At 31.1% G+C, this 25,781-nt stretch overlaps 9 protein-coding genes across 9 annotated transcripts; 4 read left to right on the forward strand and 5 right to left on the reverse strand.

Annotated features, from left to right (window-relative positions):
- Window positions 1-1,118: 1,118 nt before the first annotated feature.
- On the forward strand, window positions 1,119-2,552 carry TIF3 (Tif3p; the record flags this gene model as incomplete). Its single annotated transcript, XM_046078835.1, has 1 exon — window positions 1,119-2,552. One exon carries the CDS (start codon window positions 1,119-1,121, stop codon window positions 2,550-2,552), a length of 1,434 nt encoding a protein of 477 aa, XP_045936394.1.
- A 757-nt stretch (window positions 2,553-3,309) lies between these two features.
- On the reverse strand, window positions 3,310-4,821 carry ORC4 (origin recognition complex subunit 4; the record flags this gene model as incomplete). The annotated part of the gene is made up of 1 exon (XM_046078834.1): window positions 3,310-4,821. The coding sequence occupies one exon, from the start codon at window positions 4,819-4,821 to the stop codon at window positions 3,310-3,312; it is 1,512 nt and encodes a 503-aa protein (XP_045936395.1).
- A 624-nt stretch (window positions 4,822-5,445) lies between these two features.
- Window positions 5,446-7,803, forward strand: SGV1 (cyclin-dependent serine/threonine protein kinase SGV1; the record flags this gene model as incomplete). The annotated part of the gene is made up of 1 exon (XM_046078833.1): window positions 5,446-7,803. The coding sequence occupies one exon, from the start codon at window positions 5,446-5,448 to the stop codon at window positions 7,801-7,803; it is 2,358 nt and encodes a 785-aa protein (XP_045936396.1).
- A 1,108-nt stretch (window positions 7,804-8,911) lies between these two features.
- SST2 (GTPase-activating protein SST2) lies at window positions 8,912-11,437 on the forward strand (the record flags this gene model as incomplete). Its single annotated transcript, XM_046078832.1, has 1 exon — window positions 8,912-11,437. One exon carries the CDS (start codon window positions 8,912-8,914, stop codon window positions 11,435-11,437), a length of 2,526 nt encoding a protein of 841 aa, XP_045936397.1.
- A 180-nt stretch (window positions 11,438-11,617) lies between these two features.
- On the reverse strand, window positions 11,618-16,714 carry GCD11 (translation initiation factor eIF2 subunit gamma; the record flags this gene model as incomplete). Its single annotated transcript, XM_046078831.1, has 2 exons — window positions 11,618-13,207; window positions 13,646-16,714. 2 exons carry the CDS (start codon window positions 16,712-16,714, stop codon window positions 11,618-11,620), a joined length of 4,659 nt encoding a protein of 1,552 aa, XP_045936398.1.
- Window positions 16,715-17,134: 420 nt separating this feature from the next.
- SCDLUD_000048 (uncharacterized protein) lies at window positions 17,135-18,466 on the forward strand (the record flags this gene model as incomplete). The annotated part of the gene is made up of 1 exon (XM_046078830.1): window positions 17,135-18,466. The coding sequence occupies one exon, from the start codon at window positions 17,135-17,137 to the stop codon at window positions 18,464-18,466; it is 1,332 nt and encodes a 443-aa protein (XP_045936399.1).
- Window positions 18,467-18,530: 64 nt separating this feature from the next.
- Window positions 18,531-21,047, reverse strand: YAT2 (carnitine O-acetyltransferase YAT2; the record flags this gene model as incomplete). Its single annotated transcript, XM_046078829.1, has 1 exon — window positions 18,531-21,047. One exon carries the CDS (start codon window positions 21,045-21,047, stop codon window positions 18,531-18,533), a length of 2,517 nt encoding a protein of 838 aa, XP_045936400.1.
- A 1,286-nt stretch (window positions 21,048-22,333) lies between these two features.
- Window positions 22,334-23,002, reverse strand: RPS5 (40S ribosomal protein uS7; the record flags this gene model as incomplete). The annotated part of the gene is made up of 1 exon (XM_046078828.1): window positions 22,334-23,002. One exon carries the CDS (start codon window positions 23,000-23,002, stop codon window positions 22,334-22,336), a length of 669 nt encoding a protein of 222 aa, XP_045936401.1.
- Window positions 23,003-24,138: 1,136 nt separating this feature from the next.
- On the reverse strand, window positions 24,139-25,605 carry IBA57 (Iba57p; the record flags this gene model as incomplete). The annotated part of the gene is made up of 1 exon (XM_046081510.1): window positions 24,139-25,605. One exon carries the CDS (start codon window positions 25,603-25,605, stop codon window positions 24,139-24,141), a length of 1,467 nt encoding a protein of 488 aa, XP_045936402.1.
- Between the last annotated feature and the right edge of the window lie 176 nt (window positions 25,606-25,781).

Consider the following 25,781-nt stretch of genomic DNA (forward strand, 5'->3'; position numbering starts at 1 on the left):
GTAAATGTGATTATAGAAATAAATATTGTGTTGTATTATCTCGAAGAGAGCAATTTCTTTAGTTGACAGGTAGATGAACGTGTAAATATACTCATGCATTGTTTTTATTCTTTAAAAATAAATAAAATAAAAAAGGGAAAGAAAACAAGAAAAAAAGGAAAAAAAAAAAAAAAAAAAAAGAAAAAGAAGAGTTAAAAAGAATGAATGATTAATATAGTAGCAGTAGTTTAGATATAGGTTGATACTATTAGTTATTGCTCTGAAAATATCAATTAATAATCTGGTGCTAAGTTATTATTTTTGAGTGTTTTCGTCCTTGACAGTGTCAACCCCCTTCTTTTTTTTTTTTTTTTTTTTTTTTTTTGTTTAGTTTATTGTAGTTATTTTTTTATCGGGTAAATGCAGCCACGGACTTTAATTTTTTCACTGTTCGTGAAAAATGATATTTGAAATTAAGAAAAAAAAAAATAAAATAAAAATTACCCCATTTTTTTTTTACCCAGCCAGTTGCACACGTTTCTTTTTTTTTTTTTTTTTTTTTTTTTTTAATGGTAAATTAAAAGCAACAGCTACAAAAAATGAAAAAAAATTTTTTTTTTTTTTTTCATTTTATTTTGGTTTATTTTCCTCTTCTCTTTTCTTTTTTTGTGGGTGTGTGCGCGGTTTGTTCTGATTATTCGCGTGGAAGAAAAAAAGAATAAAACTAAAACCAAAAAGAAAAAGAAAAATAATTCATTTGTCACTATTTAAACACTGATACTTTCCAAACTTGGCTTTAATTCAAATTGTACCAACAAAGATCTGTTTTTCACTTTTTTTTTTTTCTCTTTCTTCCTCTTTCTCTTTCTTCCTCTTTCTCTTTCCCACAGCTATTGTATCGATTACTTAACACTAATAACTTCCTCTTGACTTTTGTTAAACCTAACCCTGTTAATACTTTCAGTTCTAACTGTATTATTAATAACAACACACAAACATCTAAATATATAAATATATATATATTGCCCATTTATTTCTTGTTTATCAACTTTAAAATAAACATCAATAATAACTTCTATTATTTGTATATATCTATAACAAAGGCTGCACCAATAAAAACAACAATATAATTATCAAAGATGGCTCCAAAAAAAACAATTAAGATGGATTTAAGCACCTTTTTGAATGATGATTCCTTAGGTGGTGGTGCTTGGACTGAGGAAGAAGTTGATTTAAACAAAATTAATATCAAAGTCGGTGGCGATGAACCTTCCCCTTCTGCTGCTGCTCGTAATATTCCAGCAGATGTCTCTTTAGGTGATTGGAACCATGGAAAAAGTTCTTCATTAGATCCATCTAGAGAACACCGTGCTCCACGTACTCCACGTACCGTGTTTGCAGTTCCAGATGAACCACCATATAAGGCTCGTATTTCAAGTTTGCCATTGGACGTTAGTGAAGATGGTGTTAAAGCTTGGGTTGAAGACGGTTTAAATAAAAAGGGTGCTGTTGAACTGGTTGAAATGCCTAAACACATGGATGGCAAGCCAAAGGGTAGTGCCTTTGTTACTTTTTATGAAAGAGCTGATTTGGAAGCTGCATTAAAGTTTAACGGTAACAGATTAAACGAACGTAATGTTTATGTTGAAGTTGCCGCTCCAAGATCTAACTTTAACGGTAGAGGTGGCAGGAGAAATGATGACTTTGATTGGGGTAATGCTAGAACTGGTACTGGCGTTTTACCAGAAAGAGAACAAAGGGAACCAAGAGAACCAAGAAGAGAGAACTTTGATTGGGGTAAAGCTAGGAGTAGTGTTGCTGCTTTACCAGAAAGAGAACAAAGAGAACCAAGAGAGCCAAGAGAATTTAGAGAACCAAGAGAACCAAGAGAACCAAGAAGAGATGATTTTGATTGGGGGAAAGCTAGAAGTAGTGTTGCCACTTTACCAGAAACAACCCCAAGAGAGCCAAGGGAACGAAAGGAACCAAGAGAACCAAGAGAACCAAGAGAGCCAAGAAGAGATGACTTTGATTGGGGTAAAGCTAGAAATAATGTTATTTCTTCAAAAGAATCAGAGCCAAGGGAACCAAGAGAACCAAGAGAACCAAGGGAACCAAGGGAACCAAGAGAACAAAAACAAGACAACCTGGATTGGCGTAAAGCCAGAAGTACTGTTGCTCATGTACCAGCTGCTTCCCCAAAAGAATCAAAAAAAGATGACCTTGATTTAGGTACTGCAAAAAGAACACATGCTACTGTTCCTCAAAAAGCTATAAAAAAGGAACAAAAACAAGATGATTACGATTGGGGTAACATGAGAGGCGCCAATTTAAATAAAACAAATAAGAAAGATTTTAACGCTGGCAATAAAAAAAATCAAAAGCAACATCAACAAGGTTCTGAAGAAAAAAATGAAATGGCTGTTCAGAGTTCATTCGCTGTTTTATCTGTTGAAAGTGATACTGACGATAAAGAAGAAGATACCCAAGAATCCTCACAGAAAGAAGAAATGTCTAAAAAAAAGACAGGTAATCCTAAAGGTGATGAATGGGTAGAAGTTGGTAAAAAATAAGGAGCAGAAAAAGTTACAGATTCTCTTTTCTTCTTATGTTAAGCTATTTTTTGTTTTTCTCCTTTTTTTATTTTTTTTGCTTATATTACAACTAACTGAGATTTTTTTTTTATTGTTTTGGAATTATTTGCCTTTTTTTTTATTATTATTATTTTTTTCAAATTGTTTATTTGAGATTGATGTTATCAAAGGGCCTAATAAATTATTGAAAGTGAGTCGGAAAGAATTAAAAGATTAACTCAATATTTTTAATTGATGCTTTTTTTTTTTTTTTTTTTTTTTCAAAAAAAAATATTTAATGAACTTTACTTTACCTTTAGGGCGTCATATCATTTTAAGTTATTTATTGTAATGAATTGAGAATATAGAATAATCTCCCGAGAATTAAATGAGCTCAAAATACTTTTGGAAAAAGAAAAAAAAAAAAAAGTATGTATATATATATATATATATATATATATATATTTGGCATTTGTATTAATATTTAATAATAAATGATAATATATATATTTTCCATCTCCCTCAATTTTTATGATAGTACTAAGATTTCATGTTTATTTTTATATTTATGTTAAATTAATTTGTATAGTTTATTTTTTATTTCCTATTTTTATTTTTTGTCGTGTAACAGCTTAAAGTAGAGATAATTAAAATTCAACATACTGTTATGCACATGTTGTTACAGATATCTAATATAACAATAAAAAAAAAAAAAAAAAAAAAAAACTAAATGTTCATTTAAATCATATTTATGAGTCTATAATGTAGTCCATTGATATAGCAAAGATGAAGAAGGTATTATTCTTCTCAGCTCTTGTAAAGTAACCAGCACATTTAAATTTCTTAGATCAAATGAAACTGATGATTGTATTGTATGATAATTTGAAGCAACAAAAGCTTGTAATGCACTCTCCCTTATGCCCAATGCACCTTTTTCTACCAAAAAATTCAAGTCTAATAGATTTTCCCAAACATTTTTAATATCTTGTTTGTTCCATTTTTTGTAAGTTTTATCTATATCCATACCTCCAAAAACACTTGGTATTGAAGCATTTATAGAAGTAAGCAATGATGAATATTCATCATAAACTAAATTAAAATTGACATTGTCATTGGTTTTAATTGATACCCTAGCAGCAGCAATCAAAATGGAAAGCTCCAAATCTGATAAAGATTTAACTCTAGAAGTTAGTCCGCTTTTTAATCGGTTTTTATCAAATTTTTCTATTAAACTTAAGTCAGAGATTTGGAAACTTGGAAAAGTATATTTGGTGAAAACTACTTGAAATAGATTAAAAAATTTTCTAATATCCTTCGTTGAGTCAAAGTTTTTTTTTATCAAGTTATTCAGTGGTGAACAAGAGATATTAATTTGTTCAAACAGTTTTTGATTCCAGCACTGTTCTGCTTCATTCGTTGCATCTTTAATTTTCAATAAATGAAAAACACTATCAGTAAACTCTTTATAATTAGCAGGTTTAGGAAAATAAATGATTCGATTAGAAAACCTGCTCTTTACTCGCTTCTCCAAAAACTCCATAATATTTATTTTTGTTGTGCAACCTATTATACAAAAGGAAATTTGGGAGCCTTCCACCATATCAAATAAGTTATATAACAAAGTTTGTCTAACTGGGCCAGCAAAAGAATCTATTTCATCAAAAATGAAAACCATTGAGACTTTTTCCCTTTTATGACGAGTGTCGGTAGATTTGTAGTTCATAATCTGTAAAAATCTTTGGAAAATGTCAATTAATGACCCATTATTTAATTTGTAATCCAAGTTTACTGCCTCGCTATTTTTATCTAAAGCTTTTTCTCTCTCAGCCAATTCTTCTTCAAAATATAAACTAAAAGAATCACCTCTTAATTTTTGTAGTTGTAATTCTAATTGGGTTGCCATACTGCTAATCGCACTTTCTTCCGTATGAATAATTCCGTTCAACTTAATTACAATAAATTGATCATTGTATTTTTGCTTTAAATTGTTTAGGGAAGTCTCTATGGATAATGTCTTATAATTAGCCCTGGGCCCTACTAAAATAGCCGAATGATTTTCTTTGGTTATTACAGTTTGTTTTAAAATGGTATCTACCTGGTTAAAAGAGTCTAGTAGATATAATGGTATTTCTTTGTTCTTTTCTAGTAATTTTATCCTTAATTCTTCTATATATTTTTCATTGAAGTTTTTTGGTTTTTTATTGTTTTGGAGAGGAGTTGTGTCCACCGTTGTAGTTGATGTATTAGTATATTTCCTTTTTGTTGTCATAGTATCCTCTCTACTTTCTTCTTCTTCTTTTTATTTTATTATTTATTTATTTTTATTTTTCTAAATTTTTATATGAATGCTTGGAGAAAGAATGGGACATTCAATTGTGTTTAAAAGTGTTCAATTAATTGAGCTTCCTTCAACTTTCTTTTTTTGTTTGCAATAAGAAATGTGTATTTGATGGATTAGAAAGAAAAAGAAAAATAAGAATGAAAAAAAAAAAAAAAAAAAAAGGCGTAACATGACCGAAGTCCGAAAAGACAAGTTAATAGTATTTATACGAACAAGCGAGAGGTCCGATGGCACGGAGTAACAGTTCGGGCATTTTTTTTTGTATATACGTGCCTCGTATTTGCAGCAAACCAAATTAAATTAAAATTTTTTAAATGTACAGGAGGGAAAAGGTCCCGACACATTTATCGTTAATTAACAAAAGAAATACTATACTACTCATCATTATTTTAAAACTTTAATAGCAATATATATACACTTTCCGTAGTCTACTAGAAGGAATATATTACTCCTAATCTAAGCACAAATAATATTACAGAGAATTTGTTGCAAAATATTTGGAAAGAAAAAAGGAAAAAAAAAAATTAAAATAAAATAAGAAATATCCAAAAAATGGATAACACGCAATTAAAAGGAGAAACCAAAAACAATATTGCTACACCTTCATCCTCTATTTCCCAGACATTACCATCAAATTCATCTACAACGCCCACAGTTACTTCCTCCTCTGTAACTGCCACAAATCCAGACAACCACGATAAACCACTACCGAATCCACTTCCAACAACTTCTTCCGCATTTAAATACAAAATTGGTAAAATTAGACAAACACCCCCAATCTTGAAAGATATCAAAACGGGTTTAGAATATATTAAATTGAATCCCAGGCCAAACTATAAATTATATGGTGTTACCAAATTTTCTAATTGTTACAAAAGCGATTCACTTCTAGGTAAGGGCACTTTTGGTGAAGTTTATAAAGGCACCCATTTAGAAACCCAAAGGACAGTAGCAATTAAAAAATTGATTATTAATGCGGAATCAGATGTTTTCCCAATTACTGCTGAACGTGAAATTGTGATTTTAAAACAATTAAATCATAAAAATGTGATAAAATTGATTGAATTAATTTATGATGCTTCACCTGACACTGACAAAAATGGCAATTCTGCTATACAGAGAGAAACAAAAACACACTATAATTCACATTTCCCCCATTATCAACGACAACAACAACAACAACAACAACAACAAGAACAACAACATGTAACTGGCAATCATAATAATTTTTCCTCCTCCCCCTCTATGAAAAAGTCTTTTTACATGGTTTTGCCATATATGATTGCTGATCTATCAGGGATTTTGCATAATCCACGTATAACTTTGGAACTCTGTGATATCAAAAATATGATGCTACAAATTTTAGAAGGTGTAAATTACATTCATTGCTGTAAGTATATGCATAGAGACATCAAAACAGCAAATATTTTGATTGATCATAGAGGTGTCTTGAAAATTGCTGACTTTGGCTTAGCAAGAGTTTATTATGGACCACCTCCTAATTTGAGGTTCCCAGGTGGTGCTGGCTTTAATGCTCAATATACAAGTGTAGTTGTCACGCGTTGGTATAGGGCACCAGAATTAGTGTTAGGTGACAAACATTACACTACTGCTGTCGATATGTGGGGTGTTGGTTGTGTTTTTGCGGAGTTTTTCATTAAAAAACCAATTTTGCAAGGTTCGACGGACCCTGACCAAGGCCATGAAATTTTTAAATTATTGGGTACACCTACCTTTCAAGACTGGCCAACAGCCAAATATTTACCCGGTAAAACATTGATTGAGAAAACTTCATACCCTTCAACTTTAACTCAAACATACAGCAAATATTTAGATGACCATGGATTGGACTTTTTAAATAAGTTATTATGTTTAGATCCATATAAAAGAATAACTGCCATGGCTGCTAAATCGCACAAGTTCTTTAATACAGAACCCTTACCCTCAAAAGAGTTGAAATCACCCAGTGAAGAAAGTCACGAGGCTGATATTGCAAGATTCAACAAAGAAAGGCTCGTACAAGAAGAAAGCTTTAAAAGGGAGAGAAAAAAGGAACAGGATATGGCAAAACCACTAAATCTCCCCGTTGCACCAAGGTCAAATGGCAGTAATTTCACAAAGAAGGAAAATCTGGAGCTTCCCTCTTCTTTTCCTTCAAAAGATAAAAGCACTTTGAAAGATTATCAAAGTAGAAACAAAAGTAATGACAAAGTTGGTGGCTGTGCCTCTAAAGATATTCCCATGCAGCACATTAATAATGACTATGTTTTACCTAAAGGAAGATACAATAATAAAAAGGAAAACATTAATAAAATTGGCGACCAAAATAAAAAAACATATAATAATCCTCAAGGATTCAAATTTAAACTAGGTCAGGAAATTACAAAATATAATCAGAAAGTTGCTAATAATTTCAGCAGACCACCTACTAATACAAGATACTCTAATAGCTATCATAATAAAAATCCTAGCGAGAATACCAGCGAAGTTACCATTTCAAAACCTGTAAGTAAGCCTACTGCATTCAAAAAAAATGGTCTTAGCCTCAATAATAACACCGGTGTTAGCACTACCAACGCCAGGCACTCACAATCTGTAGGAAATTTAAATGGAAGATCTTCTTACAGAAACAAAAATGGGAATAGTGTCAATTATTTAAATGATTCTGTAAACTTTAGGGCCTTAAGAACAGACACTTACACTAGTAGTTCAAACTCAAATGAGGTTCAATTTTCCTCCCACAAAATAAATACTGAGCGCACATCTAGTACTACCAATAGTGTTAGTAGTAATATCAACGTTAGAGTAAATATTAACGAAGCCCAATCTAATGAAGAAAAGAAAAATGATCAAAAAAGTAGAAGCAATGCAAAGAAAATGGAAGGAACAGATATAGTTGATTATTATTAATCGGTAAAAAAAAAAAAGAAAAAGAAAAAGAAAAATGGTTACAATTAATTTCGTGCCCATTTTACTTGTACTTTCCACAAAATTTTTCTTTATTTGATTGTCTATAGGAATTTCAATTTTTATTTACACACTTTAATTGATATCAACTGGACATGATTTAGTTGATATTTACATTTGAGTTAAGGCAGCAGGAGAGACATGTTAACATACTACTCCTTTTTTTTAATTCATAATTGTATTTCACCTTTGGCTTCTTAATTAATAATAGCTATAGAAATAGTTTAAATTTCACGCTTTTTTATTTAATTTCATATTTCTTTGTTAATACACAGATAATTGGAGTATTATTCAAAAGGGTTTATTTTAGTTTTGATTAAAGACCACTTTTTTTTCTAAAAAAAAAAAAAAATAAAATAAAATTAATAATTTTATGTTTTTGATTATAAACTGTTTCAAGATGTATTAGAATATATCCTATACATTTTCTTTATTTTTTATCAAAAATGAAAAATACACAAGTGACGCTTATAAATATGCGTACAACAATTAATACATGCATATATCAACCTCAAAACGGCATTGTGTGACACGCCAATTTAATGTTAGAAACACATATTACTAATAATAGGCTTCATGTTAGACCAGTTCCTTACTTCAATCATCATTATTTTTATTGTCATTGACTTTTATTTTTTTTTTTTTTTAAACAAAAATAAAGAGCAAATTTTGAAACATTTCTGAGTCTGTTGCGAGACCTTTTTTTTTTTTTAAAAAAAAAATTCAATGAAACGCAAATAACTTGCAATATAAATTCAAAACATGATAATTACAAGAAAATGAGTGGTTTGTTTCAAATTTTACTAAACGGAGGGAAGTATATACTTTTTTGAAGATAAGACTTAGCAATTATATATATATATGGTCAAGGGGAAATTAAATGTAAATAAATGATTTTTTTTTTTTTTTTCAATAATAGTTGTTATTATTTATTTACTAACTTTAACTTTTTTTTTAAAAAAAAAAATATATATATATATATATTAATATTGAATAGCGGTATACTAATGCTTCAACTGCAATACTAATATTATCACCACTAATAACAATAATGCTAAAAATGGCTATTAATCCTACTAATTCCACAAGTAGTAGTGACATTCTTCCAAAAAAATTAGAACCTAGTTCATCTTCCTCTTCAACTTCATCCTCAGTGACCTCACTTGAAGCGGCACCAGTATCTGAGCCTTTCAATAAAAACTCAACATTGCATGAAGTAGCTTCGAAGCATTTTAAAAGAACACCAAAGGGTTTACTTTTTACAAAAGATATCAAAGACGTATATTCCTTACTATTGTTGTGTTTAGATTTAACAGCGAAGCCATTTAAAAAGTCAAAAAATTTATTTTCGAATTTGACCCAAAATAATAAATATCCATACTCTTTCTATTTAACAGATGCAATTGAAGTTATGAAGAATCTAAAAATTACCGTAGACACGCATTCTACTGCAATGTCCATTTTATATTCAATTAATGAGGAGTTTTCTTATCAGTTGATCAAAATATTTACAAAAGCAAAACTATTACACAGTCCAGCCGACCGAACCAGGAGTGAACCAAAGGAGAAAGTTATTTTACAGCCAACACCAAAAGGCGTTGCTATATTACAAAAATATGTAAGAGATATTGGATTAAAGGAACTACCCTCAATTATTTATTCAAATTTGAATTCCATGGAACTATTTACTTTTGAAAGAAGTTCTTTAACGGATAGTATTGTTTACAGTCAAAGTTTCGTACAAATTTTATTTGCCAAAGTTTTTGGTCCAAAACCAAACTATTGGTCGCCCTCCAACCCAGACGACTCGTTGCCGACGTTGTTATATTTATTATCATGTACCGACGACACTTTTACTTTTGAAGATATCAGACCTTCGCTATTATCAATTGTAGGTGAACAATGCGACGGAATTAATGGCGATTTAAATGGCCAAAACAATCAGAACGTTAAGTCAAATGTCCATATATCGACATCCAAAATGTCTGCAAGCGTTTTAAAACAACCTTCCTCGTTATCATCAGAAACAGTGAGCATGGATGACGCTACTAGAGTTTCTCCATTGACACATCGGTTTTTTACCAATCCGAATTCTGATTCTCATGTACAATATTATGTTTCCTCGTGTGGTCTACGGTTATTAAGGAATTTAAGCACTGATAATGAACATGAAAGTGCAAATTCCAATACCAAGAATGATGATGGTAATGGTGATGGAAACATCACGATAGATTGTGCTTTCAGCACCAAAGCATTGTGGCAATGGTTAATGGACTGTACTGACATTATTTACACCAAGGAAGCAATATCCATTGCATCTTTATTTTTAAAATATGGGTTGATTGTCCCACTTCATTCTTTGAATGGTACAAAAAAAAGAAAATTTGTTATAAGTAAAAACATTTATTACACATTTAGTAAATTGGGTTGGGAAAAAGTCAATTGGGCAGAGCAGGCCTATATTGAAAACAAAAATGGAGTTAAGGTTTCATACGCTGATCAAAGCGGTATTAATGGTTCTAATGGGGGTTTAGCAAAATGTAACATTAAAAATAAGAATATTGGTGAACATGAAAACATAGGTTTAACTGGGCCTCTTGTTGATAGTAGCAAGAAGAGTCAAATTGCAAATTCGGGGAGAAATGCAGGTAGTGATGCTAATATCAATTGTATAATGAAAAATATTTCAAAAAATGTAAACTTTGTACATAAAAACCTGTCAACGATACTAAGTGATCCTGGGTTGCGTTACTTATTCCGAGTACATTTGGAGAAAGAACTGTGTGTGGAAAATTTAGATTGTTATATCGAAATAAAAAGATTTTTGAACAGAATGGTTCAGTTAGAAAAACTAGTGGACTCGAGGAACAAAAATAAAGCTTTGCGATTTCAGAAACAAAAAATGAGTTTGGAAAATATTACACCTAGCAGGTTGCCCAGTAAAAAAAAAAAAAGTCAGAAGCCAATCAAAAATATTTTATCAGAAACTATCAATGCGGCCTTAGTAAAACAAGTCAATGAATGTCTTTCTATCGCCTACCACATATATTCTACTTATATTACTATTGGTGCCCCACATCAGCTTAATTTAGATTATTCCCTAAGAGAAGGTGTTACGGCTGTTATATTGCATCCAAATTCACCGATATCAACTTCTAACGTGACTGAGCTTCAAGTACTAAAAGATTTTACTAGTACTAATAGTTCTCCTATAAGGCCAAAAGACCCCACAAAAACGTCAATTTTTGATATTGAATTAAAATCACTTGAAAAAAGGCAGGAAAAGAGAGAATTGACTAAAGGTAACTTTTTCAATTCTCCAAAACTTTCAGAACAAAGAAAATATGATGGTACAATCTCTCTTCATATTGATGAACCACCAGTGGCTGCATCATCATTTTTGAAAAATTTGTGTTCTACGCCAACTGACAGTTTGGTTTCCAACACTCTGCAAGTTTTGCAGTCTTTAAAACCATTATATGACGAAATATTAGAAAAAGTATATAAAATGATGGAGTTTGATTCTTTGCCCAAATTTATAGAATCAAATTCTTTAAAAGACTCGTTACCCCGATAAATGACCATTATTTTATAATAATTAGCTTATCTTTCCTTTAATTAAAATTACTACTTTGATAAAATACATTAAAATATGTCAATTGAAATGACAAAAGAAAAAAAAAAGAAAAGAAAAAAAGAAAAAATTAAATATACATACGTAAATATATATATATATATATATCGAGGTAAATTAATATTAATTGGAGATTGGTTCTAATGTGGTACCCTTTTTGATAGTAGCCCAACCAATTAAACGCCAATGCTTTTCAATACGTCTGGATAAAGCAATCTTTTCATCAACTTCTGTACAAGCGGGAGATGTTAATTGTAATCTAGCCATATCAGCTCTAACAGCAACTACACGTGCACCGGTAGCTGTAGATCCAATATTAACCATTAAGACTTCACCTGGCTCCAATTTTCTAACTTTAGCTTGTTTAGATCCATCTGTTTTTACACCTAATAAACGACGCAATAAAAAGTAATTTATTTCAATATCGGTATAAATACTTGGTAAATGACCTTTGGCACCAACAACTTGACCAACTAAACGATCTGCCCTACACAAAGTTGGGTCAACCTTTGTACCGACACCGATCAAGCCACCAGGAACAGCAAACTTCAAATCATTATGTTCTGCAAATAAAGAAACAATATTAGAAAAAATTGGTTTACATTGGATTTTGCCCTGTTGGTCTTTAGTCACAATACCTGGTCTGATTTCAATCTCATCGCCTAATTTGAAAACACCATTTAAAATAGACCCACCAGCAACACCACCTTTTAAATCTTGGATTTCTGAACCTGGTTTGTTGACATCAAAGGAACGAATAACAATTAATCTTGGTGAAGCAGTAAAATCTCTTGGTGGAACCGGGATAGTTTTGACAATAAATTCGTTAACGGCATCTATGTTATATTTCAATTGTGCGGATATTGGGACTATTGGGGCGCCGTCAGCGATGGTACCTCTGATAAATTTTAAAATGGATTTTTCATGTTCGAAAGCACTTTCTTCCCGCATTAAATCGACTTTATTTTGTAGAATGATAACATGCTTCAATTTCATAATTTCTATGGCAGCCAAATGTTCGGAAGTTTGTGGCTGAGGACATGGTTCATTACCAGCAATTAATAACAGAGCAGCGTCCATGACTGCAGCACCTGACAACATTGTGCTCATTAAAATATCGTGCCCTGGACAATCGACAAATGAAACGTGGCGAACTAATTTATAACGACCTGGACAGCCAGGACGTTGGCATTTAGGATTAATTTCTTTATCCGATTTAAAAGATCTATAACAATCCGGCTCGGGACAACTTGGTTCTTGACATTTATAAATTTTAGCATTTGCATAACCTAACTTAATGGTAATATTACGTTCTAGTTCATCCTTGAAACGAACTGTTTGGACACCAGAGATAGCTCTGACAACGGTAGATTTACCATGTGCTACATGTCCGATAGTACCAATGTTGATAGTGGCTTGTCTGTTGATGATTTGAGGAGATAATGGAGTTAGTTTGGTAAAATCAGGATTAGAGGGTTGTTCTGGCAAACCACCGCCTTCTTCATATTCACGTTTTCTCTTTTCTTCTTCGCTTTCTTCATTTTCATCGTCCACCCCACTAAAGGTGACCGTTTTTTTTTGTTTGATTTGTTCACCGTCAGTTTCGATTTCAATTTCTTCATCTAAAACATTTTGGGGTTTTTCTTCAATGGTATTTCCTAAAGAGTCGGACATTATTGGATCTGGTAAGATTAATATTGTTTTCTTGGTTGACTACTTTTGTTAAGATAGAAAAGTGAATATAACAAACAAAATGTGTATTTTAGAAGGGGATGAAGAGATGTGTTAGACTATGATTTTTTAATAGCAGGGAAAAAAAATTTTTTTTTTTTTTATCTTTATTTTTTTTTTCAAAAACGGCCACTATAAAAACTTTTATTATTATTATTGTAAATCTCACTGCGTGAAGTTTTTGTTGTTTCGGTAGCGCTATAAAAGTTTTTTCTTTCTAACAACCCACTCAGAAACCCCCGTGGAAAACTTTTCGTTGCTAGCGACAAAAAAAAGAAAAAAAAAAAAAAAAAAGAAAAAAGAAAAAAGAAATTTTTTTTTCTATGATATAAAACCACGTGATTTCGTAAAATATGATATACAAACGCTTTCTACTAAAAAAAAAAAAAAAAAAAAGAAAACCTATTTGATCATCTACACATTGGGATTAAACGCAAATTCATTCATCAACAAATCAACGTCATGCCAAACAATATCAGACTGCCAATTCTCAAATAAATCCAATGAAGTGCTACCGTTGGAGCTACTGTGACTGCCACCGCCATCGGGAGAGTTGCTATTATTAATCTTATTTGACACCTTTCTAACAAAATTCTTTGGTACGCCGTCTTGTTTCATCATAAATAATGATTTACTTAAGGGGAAGGACGGAGAAATCTTATTGTTATTATCATGCGGTAATATTTGGTCAAAGTTGCTTTTCAACCGTTGCAAATTATTGTTCGATATATTGGTTCCACTATTCTTCCTAGAATCATTGGTTGTTAAAGGAATGTTAATTGAAACACTGGTAGAAGTCGGCGATGGTGTATTTAATGTACTATTAGGATTACTTATCGGGGCATTAATTGGGACTGGATCCAATGGAACAGTGGAAATAATCTCTCTCGCACTCTGTGCCATATTTTCTTGTTTAATAGATACTTCTTTCTCTTTTCCTTCCCCTCCTGTTGTTTCCTTTACAGATTTTACGGTTCCCCTTCTAAGTGTCCCTCCATTATTGCCTACGGTATTAGATAAAATACGCTTGTGTTCCCTTCTTAATTTTGCAGTTCCACATTGTCGTTTAAGTTCATATAGACAATCAAAAAATGCGGATACTGTCATACGTGATTGGATAGTTAATGTTAGATTAAAATCTTTATCTGGGGATATATCTTGATTAAATTGTTCAAACATATTTTTGTACATTGCCCAAATACTTTTCATAATTCTTGAAGATCTATAAGCCAAATCAAATTTAACTACAGATGCATTCAAGGTCAGGTCTACAGCAATGGAATAAGCCTTGATGCCTTGCTCTACATTTATCAAGCTGGATAATGAAGAGTGTACCAATTTGCAGACGATGCATGCAGTTTGCCAAATGTTTAGCACGTAAACCCCAGGGAAATATTTAATTATTAATGGATCATGTTCAAACATACAGTTTGCATGCATTAATAATTCAATCGATGTATTATATAATTTAACTAGTCCACTTTTTGTTTCGAACACACTTTCCCTATCCGCATCTTCGTTTCCATTAAAGTAGTATGTTAATAGATGAATTCTAGAAACCAACAAAAGAAATTTCCGTTTGTCATCTATCTTAGTATCTTTCAATCGGATCTCTAGTTCATCCAGTTGCTGACTCAAAACTTTTAATAACGGTAATTTTTCAGATGAGTTCAGTATTAACCCTGTAGGGTTTAATTTATTACAATTCATAGTTTGCGTCAATTGATATTCAAAATGTTGCACGTGCAACATTTGTCTTATTGAAATAGGTACACAAACGTTACTCACGTTTGTATTATTTCCCCCCTTATCCGTAAAATTTGTCAATTTGCAATTATTTATTATAGAATAATCAAATATAACAAAACTGGGGAAACCAAAGGTGGATGCAATAATTTGTGAAACGATATTGCAACATATCCAAGTCCTTATTTGTTCATTAATTAAATCTAAATTAGCATTTGCATATTCCGTAGTAAACTGTGCACTATTTAACCCAACTCTAATCGCTTGGAAACACGCTGAACCAATCGTATGCCATGAAGTATCTGCACTTAATGATGAAGTTAACGGTGGCCAATATGTATAGATTATAAAGGCCTGCACTGAATAAACAGATGATACATTCAATAATGGTTTATCGCTTTCTGTAGGTGTGTATCTAATAATGGGTGATATGGTGATTTCTGCCAGCATACTTTTTACTAAGGCGGATAGTTTATTGTATGTATTATGGTTTGTATCTTCAATTTTATCATTTGCATTGAAATCTAGTGGCTTTCTCCTTAAGGCAATCAACATAATAACCCAAAATAGGCATGGTGATAGTGAATATAATCTTTCCGGACCCTTACTGACATCTATGACAGGCATAAATGGATGGTATTTTGTTACATATTCGGTATATAATTCTGCAATAGTCTTTGGAGAAAGCAAGACATCGCCTAAGGTTTTTGCTGAACAATCCAAAGTCTTTTTTCCTAAAATAATATCTACGGCGTTGATTGAATCACTGTTGTCTGTTATTGGAATATTGTCCTTAAACTCAGTATTCAAAGTATCACCACTAAAATCTTGTGGAAAGGCAATGATGGGATTCAATGCTTCATCTTTTACAGCTTTGTTTATTCCTCTAGCTTGTCTTTTGTTTTTTGATTTATTATCATTATTGCCGTCGTTGTTGCTGTTATCGTTGTTATTATTATTGTTGCTGATAATTGATGGTATTAGGTCTTCATATAATGCTATCTCTCCAATTGTCTTCAATTTTTCTACTCTATCCTTTGTAAAAACACTGTTATCCAAAAGCTTGGATTTTTCTAATAGGACTTTTTTTACAATTTCACTTGATTCAGGAGAACCTGAATCTAAACATTCAGTCAACTCTTTAAATTTTTTTTCAATAATTTCATTCTTGGCACGTTTGTAAGTCCTTCTATAATCTCTTTTTAAAACACACGCAATTTTTTTTTTTAAGCATTTAGAACATGGACCAGGGCTCTTTTCAAATGCATCGCATTTTGACTTCTGCTGTCGACATTCTACACAAGCCACTTTCTTCGGTCTTTTAGTGGCCGTTGTTATGTTACTATTATTATTTATAATATCACTGGATGTTGTTTTCACAAAGTTTGGGGTGGGTGAGATAATATTGCTTATTGAACATGGCGTCGTTGATAAACACGGAATAAAAGCTGGTGAATTTTTAGTGTTCATATACATTGAACCGTCTATATTTACACTGTTAGTGCTACTCTTTATGGTATTAATATCCTTATTTAATTTCCTGTTTATTGCAGTACTAGCATTAAGTAAAATATCCGTATTTGCATGATTATTATCAAAATATATCAAATTGCGCGCATCATTCATGATAGTTTTATTGTCAATACCAGTTTTATTAACATTTTCGTTGATATTGATAGAAGAGTTATTTATAATTCCAGGTGTATTATTCATGGTAGCTGAGTTGTTAACACTCTCCGACATTGGATAATGTTATTATAAATGATAACACTTAATTGTTTTTCTTGCTATGACTATTTGGTAAGTTATTGAAATATATACCTTTTTATTTTTTGTTTTAGCTTGACATAAACTTGCAAAAATGGCGTTTAAAAAATAAAAAAATAAAAAAAAAAACATATTAAAGATCAAGTGATTATATTATTCATGTTAGTTTGGAATTTTTTTTGTTCGGTCATTGATACATATATTAAAAAGAAAGAGAAAAAAGAAACGATTTTCCTTTTGCACGTAAAATTACACATTCTTTTTTTATGGAAAAAAAAAAAAAAAAAAAAAAAAAAAAAAAAAAAAATTGATGAATCATATATTTATCTCACAATATATCTAGATTCAATTACTCAAGAAAATAAAAACAAAACCTAAGAATATACAAAAAATAATATGACCTGGGGAATATTTACTCATTCATTTGCAAAATCCCCCTTGGATATCAAATTATTGTGGATATCTGTATTTCTGAGGTTAGTATCATATGGTCTAACAGATCAAATTATTACCCTTTTTTTAAATGAAATAGGCATTTCAGAAGATCAAATGGGTCTATTCATGACACTAACACTATTTGGGGATGTTCTTTTATCATATATTTTAACGTGGTATGCAGATCATTGGGGTAGAAGACTTGTTTTAATATATGGCGCCGTAATGATGTCAATTAGTGGTATGGTGTTTAGTTATTTTGAAAATTTCTACGTACTGCTACTTGCTGCAATTCTAGGTGTTATAGCACCTAGTAGTGATGAAGTCGGTCCTTTTAAATCCATTGAAGAATCAGTCATTGCGCATTTAACTCCTAATACTAAAAGACCTGAAATTTATTCATTGCATGCATTTTTTGGAACAATAGGCTCAGCTATAGGTTCAATGCTCTCTGGACTCATCATGAATTTCCTATTATCCAAGAATATTTTCAAAACTAATTTACAATGTTACAAGTTTATTTTTGTATTGTATTCCATCATAGCATTGTGCAAAACTATCATTATGTGTTTGCTATCTCCAAACATTGAATTGTACCATAAAAATGAACCATCAGTCGAAAGTGAAACATCAACATTATTAAATGCGACAAATGAGGACGTGGTAACACCTTTAACTGTTACTACCAAATTATCAACCAAAACAATATCGTTATTAATCAAACTATTAATTATTTTCATGTTAGATTCTTTTGGTTATGGATTTTTGACGAGTTCCTGGATGGTCTATTATTATTCTAAAACGTTCCCCATCCAAATGACATTTTTAGCTCTTGGCGCATTGTTTTCCGTCGGTAAAATAATAACAGCTGTATCTTCCTTCCCATCGTCGATATTGGCCAGAATGTTTGGCCCGGTTAGAGCTACTTTATTAGTTCAAATTCCATCTGGAATTTTTTTCATCTTAATCCCGCTTTGTAAACCACATTTATTGCTATCTATTTTGTTTTTATACTTATATCTCTCAACAACTGCTATGGACGTCACCCCAAGACAACTATTGCTCACTAATTTAATTCCAGCTCAAGATTTAACAAAAGTTATGGGAATTGTAAATATTGGGAAAACCTTTGCACGCTGCATAGGTCCAACTTTCACTGGTTTGTTAGCTAATAAGGGTGAATTGTGGGTTTGCTTTATAATAAGCGGTGGCTTAACAATATTAGCCGATTTCATTCTTTACTTACTGTTTAATAAAGTGGATAAAAAAATTTTAAGACAAACGAATAATTAGAGAAAAAAAACACATACATATATATATATATATATATATATAACCATAATATTGGTATTATTACCTATGTGAAGCCACTGTTCACTTTGGTACCGACTTTTCCTCTGTCAAAATTAATATCAAATTTTGATTTAATAACATTTTTCTTTTTCTTTTTTAAAGGTGAGAGAGGACTTGGTAATTGCTTATCACCACTATTAATGGATACGTAGTCAATTTCACGTCCAGTTTGCAATTTCTCTGAATTTGAAGGAGTAAATGAAACATAATTCAATTTAGTAGATGAATTTACTCTAGAAACATTGCGACTTTTAACATGGCCTTCATAATCCCATAACAATAAATCACTATTTCTTGTAGATAACTTTGGTAAAGCAGCATTTGAATTATCTCTTTTCAATATATTATCAAGTTCATAAAAATCTTGATTAAATCCAGCAGCTTGTTGACTCTTCGAATTGTTCAACAATTCTTTAATATTGCTTAAAATCGATGATAAAGTACATAGTAATCTTGATCCTTGTCTAAATTGGGATATCACCGTCAAATTTGTGTACTCAGGAGTTATAATATACCCAATGCCAAAGCCATTAGAAACTGCAGGTGTTACACCAAAAGCATTCATTGCACGGTTACCGCAATTGGAACAAATCAATTCAGGTTCGGTAAAAGGTGTTAATAATTCGTTATTAAACAATCTATTGCATAATTCTTTTTCTTGGGAGCTGAAATGAATGTTAAAATTATTATGGGACTTATAAAGAATCTGGATACTTTGAAAATGTTTTTCAAACCCTAGTCCCTTACGGGCATTCAATATAGCTTCGGTGTGATTAACGCAAGCATCTTGAAACTTGGCCAATAAAAACTCATTTTCATCCGTATTGCTATTAACGGCGTGTGAGCCTTTACTTGTTAACCACAATTGACAGAGTTGTAATAGTTGCTGATTTTGAATCGTTATAAATTCAGATCTCGAATTATTAAAGTTTCTGGTACAAACCGGTTCATAAGTGAAAACTGGCTTACCGTATAGAAGATAATAAGCTATTTGGATGGCAATCTGGATTAAGGAGTCTGGTCTGACACCCAACATGCGTGCAAAATTCGCACCAAATGGGATACGTTCATATATGATATCATTTTTGTGAATAATATCGGTAAGTTTAGTTTCAGACAAATGTATGTGCGTATTCAAAACATTACTAAATGACCAGTCAATGATTTTGGCTGCTACTTGAGGGGAATTATCGAAACCATTTCCAGAAATGTCAGTTTTCAATTTGACAAATGGCCATAGGGAAAATTCTTGTCCATTGACTTCTCTAGCCAATCTCATAACAGATTCGGCATAAATATCGGAAACAAACCTTAAGACAGTGGAACCATCACACCCAAAGGAATCCCAAATGACTGCAGCCTCGGCTTTTTTAGTAACAACTAGCTGTAATTTGTCATACCATCTGCTGGTACATGAACCAACTTGTAACCCCGTGACTGGGTCAATTTCGTTTGATCCATAATATATACTTTTAATCCTATTTTCTTCATCGTATTCGCAGTGGTCAAGAACAACGACAAATAAAGCGCTATCAATTTTAAGCATTTCCTCAGGATACCTCTTTTGCAATCTTTTCCTAGAATATCTCCAATTTTTAAATGAATATGAGGTTAGACAACCCACTCCCGTGGAGTGAATGGTCCCTATAGAACTGGAAGATTCGATTATGATATCTCTAAAAATTTTACTTAATTGGCTCATACTGCTAATTATTATTTCATCGGTGTCAATATCTAATACAGGCAAAGTATAATAATTGCCTTTAGATATAATCAAAATGTGATTAGAACGGGGGAAAGTCTTTTGGGTTATCCCATGCTTTTTACTTGAACTATTGACCCTATTAAAAACGTCATCAGTGTCACTGGAAAAACTATCTCTACTTTCACAAGGAGATTGGCTACCAGTGGTTTCGCTGTCGCTGCTAATAAGTTGATCATGGTTATAATCTTCAAGATCTTCTTCACTAAATGGCTTATTTAGATCAAACTTTTCCACCTCATTGGATTCAAAAATTGGAGCTCTTGTGCTACCAAATATGTTGAAATAAGGCTGCATATTCATATTTTTGTCAGGCAACAATTTACCTTTCCTTAGAGCAACAATGAATTTTAAACTAGCTAAGCATAAAATAGAAGCTCTTTCCTCTTGGCTTATATTATCGTTCGAGGCATCTGGTTGTAAAATTAAAAAGGGATTTCTTGGTAAAAGATCTTCACGATTATCACTTTCGGTAGTAGAGTTATGATTATTGATATCCAAATATAATCTATCCAAATAACATTTTTCCGATTTATAAAATTCGCTCAAACAATTCTGGATCTTTGAAGAGGCAGAACTTTCCAAAAAACATTTGATAGTATCTTGTAATTCTTGAAACTTTTTTGGATGTAACGGATGATGATAATATCCATCGGCATAATTTAAAGGTTTTAAACTTTCACAGACCTGATCAAATGTTATGCCAATGTCTGGTAATGGTAGTTTTGGGAGCTGAATATCTTTTTCGGCGACCGGCATTTTGAATTTTGGAAGTAGAGAATCGAGACAAGTGATTACCTATTGTGTTTATATTTATGTATTTATTTGCTTTTGTTAGTATGGGATTGTTTTAGAAGTTGAGGAGTGAGATACTGTTGAAAAAAATATAAAAAATAACAGAAAAAAAATGAAAAGTTGGAAAGATATAAAAGATAAAAAAAACTTTATTTTTATAAGACTCTTTTTTTGTGTTAATTTAAAAAATATATGTATATTTGAAGAGTGGAGGGATGTTTATCAGCTTGAATTTGAATGATGTATATTTTCTTGGTTATTGTTATGATACTTGATAGTAAATCGAATAATTGACTACCACTTTGGTTTTATTTTCTCGGGCGGCCGCTTTTTATTTTATTTTAATTTTGGCACTGGCACAATTTGAAAAAAAAAAAATACATCGGTCAAAAAGTAAAAAAAATATTTTTTTTTTTTTTTTTCTCCAACTGGCAGACAATACAGAAAAATTACTCGTTATAAAATATATTGGCCATCGTCATTCAAAAAAAAAAAAAAAAAAAAAAAAATATATGACATTTTCTTCTACATGTTGGAGATATCAAATGGAAATGAAAAAAAAAAGGAAAGCTGCCCCAACGCACATTAAACAAAATAATCTAAAATTAACAATACAAATCAAACAGTATTATTTAATGTAAATATAATAAATAATTAGCTTAAAATTTGTATCATTATTCTTTCCTTTTGCCTTAATTTTTGATTTCTAAAAGGTTTTTCTGTAATCAAATAAACAAGACAAGCTAAAAAGTTAAGTTCGATAGCAAGTAGAAAAAATAATTCAAAATAATACCCCTCCATGTGAACATTGATTATTATTGAAAGTCATTGAAGGGAAATACTAATATCTTTTATAAAAGCAAATTTGTTTGGCTTTAATTATATTTGTTTCTAATTTATTTTCTTTTCAACAATCTCCTATAGATCATTCTCCTTTTCAACAAATTCCAATAACAAGCCAAGGCTCTTGCATTTTAGTGTTCTATCATTGAATCATCATTATTTCTTCAGTAACAAACATATTATTCCAAATTATATTAAACAATTTATGCCTCATTTTTTACTTGTAAACATTTCAATTTACTTTTTCTATTTTAATTTATAATGACAATTAAATGGATTAAAATTCAGACAGTTTATTAAAAAAAAATACATCTTACAAATTAAAAAAAAAAAAACTTTGACAAAAATAAAACATATATAATAAAATAAAATATTTCCGACAAAATTTTTCCCTTTGAAATATTTGCTTAACGGTTAGATTTAGCAACACGTTCCAATTCATCCTTCTTCTTGATGGCATAAGAAGTAGAAGAACCTTTAGCAGCATTGATCAATTCTTCAGCCAAAGTTTCGGCAATAGTCTTGATGTTTCTAAAAGCAGCTTCTCTAGCACCAATAGTCAATAAAGCAATGGCAGTGTTAACTCTTCTCAATGGAGAAACATCAACAGCTTGTCTTCTGGCAGCACCACCACCACCAACTCTGGTAGTATCTTCTTTGGCACCAGCATTGACAATAGCATCAACAACAACTTGCAATGGGTTTTGGTCAGTCAAAATGTTGATAATTTCCAAAGTGTGTTTGATAATTCTAACGGCCTTTAATTTCTTACCATTGTTTCTACCATTCATCATCAAAGAGTTGGTCAATCTTTCAATGATTGGACATTGAGCCTTTCTAAATCTCTTGTTGGCGTAACGACCAGCAGTGTGACCTACGTAAATTGGTTGAGAAATTTGAATGTAATCAACTAAAGATGCATCTTTGACTTCAACATCTTCAAAGGACCATTTGTTGAATAACTTGATTTCAGCTTGGGCTGCAACGACATCAGCTGGAATTTCGGTAGCCAAAACAACTGGGGCAATAGTTTCAACAACTTCTTGGACTTCTGGGACTTCTTGGGTTTCAGACATCTTGAATTTTAGGGCTGCTATTGATATGGTTTTTACGTATTTTTTTCCAAAAAATGATTTTTCCAGCAAACAAGGAAAAGAAAATTAAGTTAATAACGAAGCATTTACTCTATTTTAAAAAATAAAAAAAAATAAAAATTTCAATAAAGATGGAAGAAGAAAGAAGAAAAAAAGTAAGAGAAAATATATACGTTAACCCAAAATTTTGGTAATAATATAAAAGTAATGGTATAGTCTTTATGTTGTATAATAATGTACAATAATAGATGGAGCGTATATTTAGCATAAAAAAAGAGATTGATTTAATTGCAGCTCTAAAAAGGAAAAGAAAAAAAAAACAAAAATAATATAATTCTTTTTTTTTTTTTTTTTTTTTTTTTTTTTTTTTTTTGTTAGTAAGTAATAAATTTCCTTTTACGCTTTAAATATTTACAGGCAAGCGGCAGACTATTAAAGAGCTGGAAAACAAAAATATATTCCCGCGCTGCGTAGAGAAATCTGGCTAAGGAAGTTACTAGGTTGAAGCTAACCCAAACATTAAAAAATTGCCTGCAAACAGGATTCTTGTCAGTAATTTCGTAATCAGTTCTAAATAAAATTTTACTAAAAATTACTTTGGATACCATATATTATATCAATAATATGAAATTATGTAGTTAGACAATAAAAACAGCGAGGGGGGGTCTAAAATATATGTAAATCTATGCTTTATTTGCATTTAGATAATATAACTTTCTTTCTTTTTTAAGGTTATATTATTAACCTTTGTTCTTCTCTATTTTTTTAATTTACTTTTTTTTTTAAAAAACTTATTTTTTACAAGGTACGGGTGTAGCTTGTCACAAATTTTTCATTTTTTTTTTTTTTTTTTTTTTGCCATAAATAAAATCAAGAAAAAATACTTTTTTTTACTTAAAAATCGCACATATCACAAACCATTTTTCGGACACAATAACCAATTAATGATGTAATACCGATTCAATATATATATATATATATATATCCAAAATTCAATAACAATAACTTTGAATAATTTTTTTTTTTGCTTTAATGAATATATAACAATGCATAGAAGGACTATATAAAAACAACAATCAATGAATAAAATAGATACATAGAAGAGTGAAACGCAGATACTAAAGCTCTTGTTCCTCCATATAGTCATCAAACCAAAATGGTTTACCTAAGAATATTGGGATTTTTTCATTATTTTCACCGTTTATATATAAATCAGGTTTGAACGTATCATTAAAAAAATATTTCTCAGTATAAGATGCGTCAATTAGTGCAACACCATGGCCCAACTCATTACTGCGCAATATTTTTCCAACAGGTCTAACTTTTCTAGGTCTATTAACTAAAATATTTTTTGAACCAGGGAAGGGTGAAGGTTTGGAGGTAAATGGATTGTAAACTTCAACGTTCTCCTCATCTTTGAAATCATTGTCTACTATAGAGCTTTGAGTGTAAACATTTACAAATTTTCCATTGGGTTGAACAACTATCGGAACGTTTTTTTGTTCTTCATTTCCGATCTTAATGGGCGTAGCTAATTTTTTAACTTTACCGGTGGAGTACAATCTTGCAGTTAATTCTTGACCTACATAACACCCTTTATTAAAACTTATTGTGTTATCAATATAATGATACCCCAATTCCAATGGTAACAACGCTTCAGTTGTTATATCTTCGTCAGTCTCTAGATATCCCAGTTCATACCTGGAGTTACGCAATTCGAGAGGCGTTGTTTGTTTCAAGCAAAATTCCAAATCCTTAAATTGTTCTTTATCAGGTTGGAAAAAATCAGTTATATTGTTGACTTTAACGTCTGTTATAACCCGGAAATCTTGCAAACTGTGTGGATTGTTCCCCATTAAATTAAAGCTCCTTCTATCCAAGAAAATTGCCTTTAGCTTACTAGTATCAAAAAAACTTTTGGCTACAAAGTTTGAGAAATCAACATAATCTCTACTATTATTAATTTCATATCTTAATGGTGTTAAAACACTGGGTAACCATCCGTTGACAAGCTTATGTTCATCTGGCGTCTCAGAAGGTGGCAATTGAATGGACAAATGCCAAGTTTTAAAGCTTGAACTATGTTGACTTATGTGTTTTATTTTAACCTTGCTCATTAGTTTATGTTTTTGAAAGCTATTCCAAATTTTTTCCAACATACTATTTCCATGTATTTCCAACCAATATTCAGGGTATTTCTTCCCCAAGTGGAAAGGTGTATAAACGATAGCATCAGTCACAAGTCTACCCCTACTATTTAAAATCCCAGTGTATTGGCCGAGTTTATTCCCATATGACTTGGCTAATTCATCATATAAATCATTGGTTATTTGATCGTCGCTTAAATAATCAGAATTTTCCAGGTCTTCGGGAGTAATTGTCATTAAATTTTTTTTTATGAATTTAGGAACTAATTTGGTAGTTATTAATCCATTCAAGAATTTAGGTGTGTCTGGTCCATAGATGGAAATATACGATTTTTTTGGAAGTTCTGTGTAAATGCATGTTGCTTTCGGTATCTTATGGTTGTTGTTTAATGTTTTACTTGACGAATTAAAAAACCTATTAAATATTCTTCCTTTCATTAGATAGTCAAAATGAGGAGAGGGTATGTTTTCTGTAGATTCTGACTATTTCTTAATTAAAAATACGATAGGAAAAAGAAAAAGAAAAAGAAAAGGAAAAAAAAAAAAAAAAAAAAAAAAAAAAAAAATTGAATCCAAGTTATAGTTGACAAGTTTGTTAAAAATCACAAGTCTCA

This window comes from Saccharomycodes ludwigii, chromosome I, assembly GCF_020623625.1.
Source record: "Saccharomycodes ludwigii strain NBRC 1722 chromosome I, whole genome shotgun sequence".
NCBI classification, from domain to species: domain Eukaryota; kingdom Fungi; phylum Ascomycota; class Saccharomycetes; order Saccharomycodales; family Saccharomycodaceae; genus Saccharomycodes; species Saccharomycodes ludwigii.